The sequence below is a fragment of the Gymnodraco acuticeps genome, unplaced genomic scaffold (assembly GCF_902827175.1).
Source record: "Gymnodraco acuticeps unplaced genomic scaffold, fGymAcu1.1, whole genome shotgun sequence".
Lineage (NCBI taxonomy): Eukaryota > Metazoa > Chordata > Actinopteri > Perciformes > Bathydraconidae > Gymnodraco > Gymnodraco acuticeps.
In genome coordinates this window covers 17167-29987 of record NW_022991157.1, presented here as the reverse complement: position 1 = coordinate 29987, position 12821 = coordinate 17167, and the positions used below count along the sequence as shown (strand labels likewise).

General features: G+C 39.7%; 1 protein-coding gene across 2 annotated transcripts; it reads left to right on the top strand.

The window, feature by feature from the left end:
• Nucleotides 1-246: 246 nt before the first annotated feature.
• LOC117560638 lies at nucleotides 247-8942 on the top strand. Of its 2 annotated transcripts, XM_034237573.1 has the most exons (15): nucleotides 3052-3069; nucleotides 3627-3859; nucleotides 3981-4159; nucleotides 4324-4417; nucleotides 4513-4606; nucleotides 4868-4993; nucleotides 5146-5260; nucleotides 5360-5420; nucleotides 5719-5768; nucleotides 5960-6787; nucleotides 7024-7141; nucleotides 7283-7384; nucleotides 7478-7648; nucleotides 7896-8072; nucleotides 8442-8942. In XM_034237573.1, exons 10-15 carry the CDS (start codon nucleotides 6725-6727, stop codon nucleotides 8651-8653), a joined length of 843 nt encoding a protein of 280 aa, XP_034093464.1. In that variant the 5' UTR covers nucleotides 3052-3069; nucleotides 3627-3859; nucleotides 3981-4159; nucleotides 4324-4417; nucleotides 4513-4606; nucleotides 4868-4993; nucleotides 5146-5260; nucleotides 5360-5420; nucleotides 5719-5768; nucleotides 5960-6724; the 3' UTR covers nucleotides 8654-8942. The 2 variants fall into 2 exon arrangements, with proteins under 2 accessions (XP_034093465.1, XP_034093464.1); XM_034237574.1 differs by lacking the exons at nucleotides 4868-4993; nucleotides 5146-5260; nucleotides 5360-5420; ... (5 more) ...; nucleotides 7896-8072; nucleotides 8442-8942 and adding exons at nucleotides 247-578; nucleotides 1283-1622; nucleotides 1813-1934; nucleotides 2275-2387; nucleotides 3296-3394 and having other exon boundaries at nucleotides 2685-3069; nucleotides 4513-4736.
• Nucleotides 8943-12821: the final 3879 nt, after the last annotated feature.

Below are 12821 nucleotides of genomic sequence, written 5' to 3'. Positions count from 1 at the left end.
GTGAGCTTTTATTCTATAAAACGTTTTTAAAATCGACTTTATAGCTTGTAGTAACTCACGGGAGGCTTCTTTTATTTGATTTGTATTCATAATTATTTTTATTTTTCGTCAGAATGTATTATGGTGCATTATTTATCAATTTCTGTTCTCAAAAAACAGTGCATTGTGTGTAATACAACTGTGATTTTTATTAAATTACTTAGTTTTTAAGGAAGGCCAGAGCTTCAGCTGTGTCCAATAGATTGTTCCCTTTAGTTTACGTTATTTAAAAGACAATTATATTCCTATTTGATCAATAAAGGGGTATTGTAGGCCAATATTAGTCATTTAAAACATATACAATGATGATAATGATGGTGAAAACCACTCCCCCCACTGGCTACTGACTGTATTTGAAATGCTTTTTGTTTAATAGTAATAATAATCATTTTTATTATAACAACAATAAACCAGAAGAAGATTCCGTAGTTACCCCGGCAACGTTACGTCGCGCTTTACGTTAACGTGACGTAGCCACATTACCCACAATCACCTCACTTTCATTAATTTCATCCGATTTAATCTGACAACGGACAACAGTAAGTATCTAAAATCAAGGGGAGTTTATTTCTTTAAAACACGAAATAATATTGCTTTTATTTATTCCACTGTAGCGCAGTCTCTATAGCGTTTCATTCCTGGGTATTAGTTTGAGTTTTGGAGTGTGTTTAGCTTTTACAATAGGCCAACTAGCGGCCACGTTCAGCTAGCCTCCGGCCTTCCGGTCAACGTTTTGAGCTGGATAGCATTGATAGTTTATACAGCTAAATTACATTAGCTGTCCCCGGCACAGTTGGACAGTGGAGGTGCGTGCTAGAAACATATGTTTACATTTATGTATTTGCACATGTGTTGTAAAGACAGTGTTCAACACAGTTGTAATAGCTGCTAATGCATCGGCTATGGAGTGGAACTAAAATGTGGAACTGGAGTTTTCCAGAGGATTTGACTGGCCACCCAATGTCCCACTCTGAATCAGAAACACTTCATTGATCTCCGGGGGAGATTGGGATTGTTACATTCTAGAATTTAAATATATAGTAGAAGATATAAGAGAAACAAGTGCATAATATAACAATATGCACAGTATAAATGCATAATGTATGCCAGAGTAATGCTCAGATGAATTATTATTGCATATAGAGTAATGCTCAGATCAATTATTATTGCATAGAGTATTACACAGATGTTACTGTTATTGGAAATAATCCTAATCATGTTTTTCTTTTTTTCTGTTTTACAGCTTCATTACAACACTTAATATCACCAACACACACATATCCACACACACACACATATAAAACCAACGGCACTTTTAAGAGCCACTCTTTCTCTCACTGTCTCTCTTTCTATCACTCTCTCACTGTCTCTTTTAATCACTCTCTCACTTTCTCTGTTAATCACTCTCTCACTTTCTCTGTTAATCACTCTCCTGTCTTTCTCTCACTCTTCATTTTGTGTATTGTTTATATTATTTGTATGCCATGTCCCTCAACCCTGAAGTGAGGGTCTTTGAGGATCGCAATGAGGCCACGGTGCACATGGCATCATTGATTAGCGAGGCTCATCTCCTTGAGGCCAGGGTGAGGCTTTTCATGATAAGCAAATACCCAAGTCTGTAATATAATCATTGCTATTGCTTTTTATTGATGTCATGTAAAGGGACAGTTAGTCCTTTTTATGCAACCGTTAAATAACTGCTCAAATATAAGTGCTGCTGTCTTATGTTGTATTACAACTTTGTTGTTGATCTCAACCTCTGAAAAAATATAGACTGCCATGGCCACGGAAACCCCTGCTCCCTCCGGAGAAAGAACAGGCAGGAAGAGACCTCTTTCTAATCCAGTGGTCACGCAGACGTGAGAGACAATGGGAAACACAACGCCCCGCATCAGGTTAGTTCTTTACTATATCATGATTTCTAAGTCTAAGAATAAAGATCATTCATAACAAAGTTATCTTGGTGTACACAGAATGAAATTATGTAATTTAAAGATATCTCTTGACAAATCTGTTGCAATGTTTAAAACATTTCCAAATGAAATGAAGATATTTTAAGAGCCTGTGATGATAATCCTTGCCTGTGTTGTATTTTTTAAAATGTGTACCTCGATTTGGATAAAAGTATGCCAAATGTAAATGGTCATTGTGATGCTGTGGTAATAAGTTCTTAGTTTCATTACCTGCAGTCCTTACAGAGCATTTTCATATTACAATTAATTGGTGTCCTTTTAGATTGATTGAAGGGTTAAGCAAAAAGGAAGTCTCTGCAGCTTCACACGCCAGAAGAGACGATCCTGTGCACGAGGAAGGCCTTCAGCTAGAACATCAAGAGTTTGGTAGTCTTGGTGAGTCTGATTATAACAGCAGTTGACTGGCACTACAGTTTTCCCCAATGTTTCCATTTTTATACTCATCTAGTTAATCATAATAAAGTATTGAGTATTGACTGTTTCATGACAAGTGAATGCATATTTGGTATAAGTATCACTTGCTAATATTGCTTTGGATGCATATGATTCATAGCATGTTGCTATTATTAGTCCTGCATATCTTTTTCCAACTCAAAAGTGGTTCAGTATACTACCTTAATATCCGTCATACCAGTTTTAGGGTGGCGGCTTAACAGCTGTTTTATTTTTTAGAAACTCATCTTCAAGAGTTAAGGGACGCCCTAACTGCAGTCCAGGTTCCGGAGGCAACAGACGGACCGGTTTCTGCCTGGGCACAAAGGCAGCTTCTCACAGATGGGAGAATGAAAACGGCTAGGCCAATGCTTTTTAATGCAAAACTCTCAGCTGAGAGAATAGCCATTCAGAAGTGCCACAGATGCTGTGCAGAAGAAGCGGCTATGAGGTGCCTGGACTGTGTTCCACATGGAGTTCCTCTGTGCAACCTGTGACATGGAGGCCCACAAGAGGAATATCTTCCATGACAGAGAGGCTGTGTTCAATGGATTTCTGGAGCCCATTCCCCCTACAACTTCTGTGGTGGTGGATGAAAATGGCCAGCCTCAGTTTTGTGAACAAAGTATGTAAAGGTTAACATTACATTACAATGTCCCATTATAATGTAGTTCCCAAAATTAAGTGTGAATGGGAAGTGTACATAGCTGATTGAAAAAAGTATGATTGGTTTTGACTAGGGCTGCAAGATATGTGGAAGTTATGCAACATTTTATTGAATATCTTTATAATCTGGAGAATTAAGGAAAAACTGTAAATACACCCTTCCTAATTTATTTTCTATATTGCAGTATGTCAACTGCCTGTTCCTACTCCAAGGTCAATCTGTGAATGCTCTGATGACGTCACAGTGACTCCTTGGAAGCATATTTCTGTGGTCCCCATCAACGGTATGTTGTTCTGAAAGCCCTTCTTTTTGTACAAGTAGTATTGTACGGCAGAGTTTTACCACTTTGTGCAATGCAAAGATTTGTATCACCTGGTCATTTCCAGACAACACCCAAATGCCATGTCAAATAGCTAATATATCATATATGCACATCTATGTATAAAATCCAATATTTTAAGGCAAACTCACAGTTTAATTACCGAAATACCTTTACTTTTTCCATTTGTTCACAGGACGATACAATGTCTGCTTGCCTCGGAAATCCTGTCCATCCTGCTCTGCAGAATGGACTCCTGAGGTTAAAGACCTGCTTTTGTATCGGTACTGGCCAGCTAGCACCAGCTGCCAGACGCTTTACAAATATGATGTGTTCACCTCATTGGAGCACATGAAGGTGACAGCACCAGCCGTGTCCAGGCAGGCATTTCTGAAAATGTTGGAGCACAGATCTGTTCAAGCTGGACGGGTAAATCTGAATCACACGGAAACATACAAAAAACAATATCATATTACTGTATACCATATCATAAATTGTTGGCATTGCTTTCAAAACAATTACTAATCCACTTTTTAAAATCAATATACAGACAGGTATTATCTGTGCTGATACATTTCAGCGAAGCTTCCTCGAGTTTAGCTTCTGTCAGTACAAACAAGAGGATATGTGCCAGGTCCATCACTTGGTTTGTCCAGCATGTTCTCCAGACATGTGGGCTGTCTGCTGTGATGGAAACCGCAAGCATTACCGCTTTTCCAAGTCAAAAGGGTGTGTATAGGTATTAATGAAAATGATAAAGAACACACCGCTAATACAAATAGTAGCCCTTGGGGTTGTGTTTGAGTAGCCATAACAGACATTAAAACAAATCATAGTAATGTAGTGCTTTGTGAGTTTCATTATTGACTTGTATGTTAACTTATCATGGACAGGACTGAGGAGCCGCCAATCTATGAGGGCTTGTTCCTGGCCAAGGACGAGGAAGTCGCAACATTTGTTGACCTTGTCAGAGGCAACATGAAAAGTGTACGTTTTTGTTCTTATTATGATAGTTGCAGTCACACCTGTGGTGTTCTCTTTTATATATGTCAAAACTTGTGTGTAATAAACTGACTTCATAGGGAAATGACAGTGCCGTCTGTGGTACTGCCAAATTCACCGCTGGCAGAGAGATGTGAAAAAGGTCTGGTGCCCAGATAGACGAGCAGTTTGCAGGTCTGTAAGTGTGTCTGTGTGTGTATATGTGTTTGCTTCTTGAGTCTGGTCTCATTATTTCAGTTTTAATAGCAATCCAAGTCTAAGTCTTTGTAAGAATTGGAAGCATTAAACACTTTTGATTGTGGAGCGGAATTGATCCATCCTTTGTAGCATCCAAGTGATATTTGTTGTTAGAGCCACCTAGATGACAGAGTGCTTAAGCCAGGCCTTGCTGTGTCAGTTTATTATTAACAACTAGATTTTCTTCTGATTAATCAGACATGGGTTTCTCTTACGAGGACTGAACCACTTCCGTGGAGAAATATACGCGTACCCAATGTTTCTCCAAAAAGAGATGTCCAAGAAGGCACATGTTGACTTCTTCTGTATGGATGTAACATGCAGGTAATCCTCACTGTCATATTGCACATCCACAACAATGTTTAAAATGGCCTATGCCTCAGCAGTCATTTGAGATGATATTGATATTGTTGTCATGTCAATTAAAAGTGTATCTTTGTAACACTCAATCACAAAATGCTGCTCCTGCTTCTTAGGTACTGGCCATACCTTCACAAAATAGCCGAGGGATTACCAGAGCTTCTGCCGTTGACAGAAATGAGGCCATTTCTTAGCGTGATGCATGCTAAAGCCCATACAGCAACATGCGAGGTACATAACATCTTTAATGCAAAGGATAATGTTGTGCATGGCATGCCTTATTGGATATCAAACACGTTGCTATATAACACTATTTGCGCTGTGTTGCAGGTGAGAGGGTGGCAGAAGTCAGGACGGGGCAGGAAACACAGTGGGAGAGGAAGTAGAGCAGGTATGTTATTAATGGCATTATTATAACTGTATGGATACAAGAGGTCTTAATAGAAAGCAGTACAAATATGTATGTGTCATCTCAGTGACAAGCCTGCTGATTAGTTTAAAGCATATCCTTTATGTCTGAGTTCAAATGAAAGAGAGGCAGCTCATATGTTCAGCAACAATAAATGCATGCACATTGTAGGAAGTCAGTACACAAGTTTTCTCTTAAACCATCCAGTTCAAGATCTATGATGTGTAGGTAATATTGTTATGTAATGGTGACCGAACATTAATTGTAACATTCATTATAGGTGAACAGCTTTCTCTCCAGCTCTGGTCACAAAATACATGACAAAATCAGGTTGGTATTAACACTACACACTGTGAGAAGTATTTTACAGAGAGTTCCCTCCGTAAAAACATTATTGGTGTATTACCAGTTCAACAACCTTTTAACGATTGGGTTTAGTCTGTCAGGTTTCTCACTCAGTATTGCCTTTTTGATGTGAATACTTATTTTTTTGTTTGTGGATATATTTTTGTGTTTTTTAGGAAGAGTGAACATGCTTACTCAACAGGCCATGGGATGGAACAGAAGGAAGAGGGAACATGCTTACTCAACAGGCCATGGGATGGAACAGAAGGAAGAGGGAACATGCTTACTCAACAGGCCATGGGATGGAACAGAAGGAAGAGGGAACATGCTTACTCAACAGGCCATGGGATGGAACAGAAGGAAGAGGGAACATGCTTACTCAACAGGCCATGGGATGGAACAGAAGGAAGAGTGAACATGCTTACTCAACAGGCCATGGGATGGAACAGAAGGAAGAGGGAACCTGCTTACTCAACAGGCCATGGGATGGAACAGAAGGAAGAGTGAACATGCTTACTCAACAGGCCATGGGTTGGAACAGAAGGAAGAGTGAACCTGCTTACTCAACAGGCCATGGGTTGGAACAGAAGGAAGAGTGAACCTGCTTACTCAACAGGCCATGGGATGGAACAGAAGGAAGAGGGAACCTGCTTACTCAACAGGCCATGGGTTGGAACAGAAGGAAGAGTGAACATGCTTACTCAACAGGCCATGGGTTGGAACAGAAGGAAGAGTGAACATGCTTACTCAACAGGCCATGGGATGGAACAGAAGGAAGAGTGAACCTGCTTACTCAACAGGCCATGGGATGGAACAGAAGGAAGAGTGAACCTGCTTACTCAACAGGCCATGGGTTGGAACAGAAGGAAGAGTGAACATGCTTACTCAACAGGCCATGGGATGGAACAGAAGGAAGAGTGAACCTGCTTACTCAACAGGCCATGGGTTGGAACAGAAGGAAGAGGGGCAACCTTCATCAAGTTTTAGCACACAGATATGTCAAAGTAAGGGCAAATTACAATTGTCTTCTCATCTGACATTACATATGAAGGATGTCTGCAATGTAACCTCATGGCTATATACATGATGTTCTCCCTTATCCACACTTCCTCTTGCAAGTCAGATGGTGTCATGGAATGTTTCAACTGTTCTTCTGAAGGTCTTGTACTGAAAACTGGTGTTCTTTGCATTATGGTGTTGCATGGCGCTTTTGCTCTGACATTTTCTTTTTTTTGTAAAGATCACAGAGAGGGCAAAGGTGGAAGCTGTCAGCTTCAGCGACTTCAAAAAGGAGCACAACCTTGATCAGGAGACCATACAGCAGTGGGTGTATGATGTCAGGCAATGGGCGGTCACAGGTAAGACATACCACAGGTTTTCCATATATACATCTGTTAATTACTGTAAGTTTAGACATACAATATAAGTTGGCTATATGTTGAAACTGAGACTGTCACTGATTGTATCTCTTCTCCAATTGTTTTATTGCAACTATTTAGAGAGAGTTTACGCCCCAGGGTGTACTGAAGGACTGAGGGTGGATATTGAGAACATCACCGTCACTCTTTTGCGCAGGAAGCAAGATCTGTATCGTCAGCATGGTTTGTTGTCAAACGTAGTTTGAAATTACACTTCAAAAACAGCAAAAACATTCTGGCACCATGACACAGTTTTGTTTCCGTTTCACTTTGCAGACAGCAACCAGGCAAGGCAAAGAAAGAGGAAGAGAATGAGAGAGCTGAAAAAGAAGCTTCGCGAAAAAGTTGTGCAATACAACACCGGAGTGCAGGAAGAACAGATTGACGAGGAGTTGGCTTGCAGTCTGACAGAGGGCTACACCCTACCATGGGAGAGGCATGCAAATGGTGGGGGAATTGCTAGTTTGGCTTGTTGTTTTTTTAGTCCATACCAAAATATTACAGTTTATCATGGGGCAGAAAAAGCAATGGTGATACCTGCAAATATATAATATGTGTTATTAGTTTACATTATAGAGAACCAATGCTATCGCTACAAAGATTTGTGTCTCAGAAATGAAAATCATTCTGTAATAATATAATTTATGAATAAATATTCCTTGTCTACTACTCCATTCCTTTCCTCAACCTAAAGGCAACACCTTCAGGTTGAAGAGGTCTGTCTTTGAGCAGGTAATGCTGGTCAGACGTTTGGAGGAGGAGCAGAGCATCCTGGTGAGAGAGATGTCGCAGCACATCATGTTCCTTCTGAAGGAAGTGCAAGAAGTGGAAGCACTGAGAGGACAGACTTTGGAGGGCATCACAACCAGCAGTATGTCTGAGATCTTAACATTTGAATATTTTCATCCACTCTTCAACACATTGCATGTCTTACATAAGTAGAACACATCTGTCACTGTGTCAGGCCGAAGTGAAATAGTAAATTACTGAAACTATTCATCATCAAGATCATAATCGATTATTTTCTGTCTATTGACTAATTGTCAAGCACGATATCAAACATTAATCAACATATCCCATTTGGCACCCAATATATACTAACATCCTTCAGTTTGAGATGGATTCACCTACTTTGTAGTGTTTTTACATATGCAGCATTGTACAATGCAAAGAGATTTACAATTGTCATGGTTTGTTTACATTGAGCCCTTTTTCTGTGTGGTTATTCCTATATATACAGATTTCGGTGACCTGACAGAGGATGCTGCACATGGGCTCAAGAGTGTCCTCAGTCGGAGGTGGCACTTCCTCCAAAGCCAACACAAACAGGCTGTACATGCGTACAGCGGTGTAGCCGCTTTGGAATGCCATGATCTTCAATTACAGCAGGACATTGAGGAGTCGGATGACAATGACTACACTAGCCCTGAGTCTGAGGAAGAAGACCTGTAAAGGTTTCTGCCAAGCAACACAGAGGCACTGGAGAGCTCTTTCACAAGGGAGGTGTCACGTCCACACGCTGGCGCACGCCATAATAAAGGCCTACAAAATAAAGACATTTTAAAACACTATATATGAGAACAATATGAAACTATGCACTTGTTTCGCCCGACTGAGTTCATAATAATGTGAAAATGTGTTTATATTTTGTACTTCCGTTTATTTAAAGCGCTTTGACTTGCTGATGTGTATGGAAATAAATTGCCTTGCCTTTATATTAAACTGCCTCTTATTACTCAAACAAGTGCTATACAATGGTTGTTTTCTTGTCACTGCATTTTGTCATTCGTTGATTATGAACTATTTACAATGTGAATACATTGTAAATACATACAATACAATAACATCATTCTTTATTAGTAACGTGCATAATGCAGGGTAAATACCAACACATTCTCACTCCCAACTCGTACTTCTAATTTTGTATTATTTTCTAAACCACACACTGTTATTTACTCAACAATAACACACAATTATTCTTGTGTTTATTTGTTTGATTGTATAATGTCGGACTTTTGGAGTCCATCAGGACCGAGGGTCGGAGCAGCTCATAGTAGTTGCTTTAGAGAATGTTACACCCGGAAGTAAGTATTCTCTCTTTGCTTGACAAACCCCGTGATAGTCCTCAAGCTCTGTGATTGGATATTGGAGTGGCAGTGCGCAGAGCGTCCAACAGCACTTTGAAATGGAATGGAACCACGACAGACTGTCCAAAACTGGAGTCGGACGGGTCCACCCCCTCCCCCACCCCGTCACCAGAACTACACGTGCTGGCTATTGTGTGTTTCGCACAAGGTTTCGCAACATGTTCCATGGCACGTCTCTACTGGGAGTTGTAGTTTTAAAAGACGTTTTCGTATTTCCCATAATAAGAAGTTGTCAGTATTAAACTGTGTACATCCCTGGAGGTTTAGGGGATAGGAAACACATGTGTTTCATATTTAAAACATATAATTAATAAATGGGTGAAAATTGCTTGTGTCCATAATGGGCAGCATTACCCACATGACAGCTAAGGTCAGAAGATCTTTATTTAACAGCTGGTCTTATGTTTGTGACCCCTCCTGTTGTTCATTGATGAGCCTGAAACATGCTATTGTCAAGGTTCAGAGGCACATTTTGCAAATATGGCAGTAGCCATCGATCATCTTAAGATAAGATATACTTTATTGATCTCAAGCGGGGCCATTTTTTCGTTACAGCAGCATGTGTAACAGTTGGAAATATGCAGTGGTGTTTATTTAGAAATCATTTAGTATAATCACACAAATTCTATGTTTTATATTTAATAATTCTCTGTTCCTCATTTATTGGATGTTCAATACCTGACAAGGCCGGAGATTAAAAAGGTCAGAGATTAAAAACTTTGGTCGCAGGTTCCTCAACAGTGCATTACAAGACATCTATCGATATGTGTGCATACCTCCACCATTAAACCGTCATATTCTGCACATTTCTTATACTATCTAGATTCTAGATACATCTTATAAGAGTATACTACATATGTATAATATCAGTTCAAATAAGTGCTTCAACTTAGTTAACATTGCAGGAAAGTTGATTGTCAAGTTCCAAAACAAACGATGCAATATATTAAACGTTAAGCACTTTGTCAGACTTAATATTGGTCTGTAGATACCCCCAAAGCTTTTTTCTTATTTAAAAGAAGACCTTAACTTAAAGTAATCTTTAATGTTAAAAAGAAGCCTATTTAGTTTGTCTGTTTTGCATCCTCCTGTTAATATCTTTGGACGTCCGGCACTAAACTGTTTTATTGTAGAGATCACAACAGTATCTTCTTGATATTTTCATCTATATTTATATGATTGACCTTCTACTTTCCCCCTATGTATGTACTCTTAATATTTGTATGTTTCATGAAATATAACATAATTCAACAAACAAATTCAATAACGTGCTTTAACCACTAGGCGGTACGGGTTAAAAAAAACTGTCAACTTTAAAGTGTTAACAAGACAAATGATACTGCTGTTTCCAGTTTAGTTTATGATGGATGTATTTTGTTATCGACACATATATTGTTTTGATATTTGTGACACAAATCTTCGGAAAAAGTGTGTTTGGTATCTGAAATAAATTAGGGTTATGCAGGTAGCGGAGAGTGGTCCGGCTCCGTTTCCACGGCAACGGTGGCTGAGGATCATGGGTAATCTAGCCTTCCGCTGTCCAAAAAGACCACAAAAAAACGAGTAAAAAACCTTTGAAGCCCCTGTACTGATATTTAGAAGTTATCTACTAAATTCCTCCCATCAAGAGCTCCCCATCAAACACCGCATTGACTTTAAAATATTACTTTTCACTTTCAAAGCCCTCAACAACCTTGCCCCCCCCCGTCGCCTCAGATGTTAGCTGAAGCTAACCTACTGCAGCCCATCAGGACAAAGCTCCAGACCTAGGGTGACAGGGCCTTCGCAGCAGCCTCCCCCACTCCCTCTCCAGCCACGTCAGATCCGTCAACATCATTCAATCTCTCAAAACTCACCTTTTCACTCTTGCCTTCATCAACTAACCCTTTCTCTTATTCCACCTAGCTTAGCACTTTCTACTTTTGTTGTTATTTTTGTTTTTACTTGCTTGTAAGCGCTTTGAGGACCAGAAGCACTTTATAAATGTAATGTATTATTAAATTAAAATAGCCTACAAACAGTGTATTCTCAAAGGATTGAAGCATTGGCTACTTATTTCTTGATATGTTGTGCATTAAGCATTCTGTTATTAATGTTTTCAATAATGTACTATCATCCCAAGGACCGCTTGTGGGATGCTTCTGTGTATTTCAATCAGGAGAGACTTCATTTTGTTTAAAGAACATTTATTGACACATGCTGTTTAGAGTTTTGAGAGGTCCTGATAATTTATTCCGGTAAATGACTCTGACCTCCTAATTGACCTTTCCGAAGATTATTGAGTCTATGTAAGTTTGCTGCTTGGCTCAGATCCACCAACGTCAGCAAGATCTCACCTCTTCCTAACCCCCCCCGAAGAACCAGGTTCAATTAACTGCTGTTTCAATTCAGACAACTCTCTTTTAATCTGTTTAAGCGATCCCGAAGGATTTTGATATCAGTAAATGGAGTGTGCTCCTACCTAAGTGTGTGTGGCAGGGTGCAATCTTACCTTTGACGCAGGAGAGGAGGGCACAGGTGTCTTTTAAAGGATCCCAATCCAACAGGTGGGATTCAGTTTATTTGAAGAAAAATAGGTCCAAACTAATACAGGGTTTTTTCCTTCTCTCTCACAACATTATAATCATACTAACAAAAAAACCGTGCTGTGATCATGTTCAAATGAAACTTTAATTCACAGTCTTACATTTATTACCAAAATGTTTTAATTTCAACTGCCCATTTCAGTTGTGACATTTTAAAATTCTCCCGATATAATTTAGAGGTATTTCCTCGTAAAAAGACCGGTGACAATAAAAAGCGCATTCAACTTTCCATTCACCCATTTATTCACTTCAGTTTCATACACTTTTTCCGACACAGACGGCGGATTAACACTCAAAAACCCATTCCTATCCGCCAAGAGTTCGAAGGAAGGTCCTTACAGGTCGCGGGTTATAATATTCACCAACACATCTCTCATCAAATCATTCCACTCAGCCAACAACCAATAAATTCGAGAGATATTTACCCCGTCTGGGAGGACCTTACCGAGAGCTATTAACCCAGCTCTGAAGCACACAGCCTACCCGGAGAGAGTCTACCAGGGGTCACCCCCCCTCTCTCGCGCTCTCTCAAAAAACCAGTCTCTTTATGCTAAAAAAACTGGATCCAAAACCCAAAAAAACAAACTCCTCCTCTTACACCCAATTCAGTTGAAAACCGCGCATGCGCATAATGTACAAGGCTGAACATGTCCCAACATGTTCCACAGCTGTTATGGGATACGACACCCTTTCATATGAGGTAAAAAGGACATGAACTCTCTTTGGCCTCTTAATGTTTCTCCCCTTAGTGTGAAGCCCCCCCTCCCTGTGGACTGCTGCCAGAGGAGAGGAAGAAAACTCAACCTAAACAACCCACTTTGTTTTGTTTATACTGTAACTATAGAAAACCTAAAATATGAAGCATTTTCATTGTGGGTTATACAAGAA

Coding starts and splice junctions, on each gene's coding strand:
- LOC117560638 (XM_034237573.1), top strand. CDS start 6,725: ATGGGTTGGAACAGAAGGAAGAGGGGCAACCTTCATCAAGTTTTAGCA. Junction 7,142..7,282: donor CAGGCAATGGGCGGTCACAG/GTAAGACATACC, acceptor GCAACTATTTAG/AGAGAGTTTACGCCCCAGGG. Junction 8,073..8,441: donor GGAGGGCATCACAACCAGCA/GTATGTCTGAGA, acceptor CTATATATACAG/ATTTCGGTGACCTGACAGAG.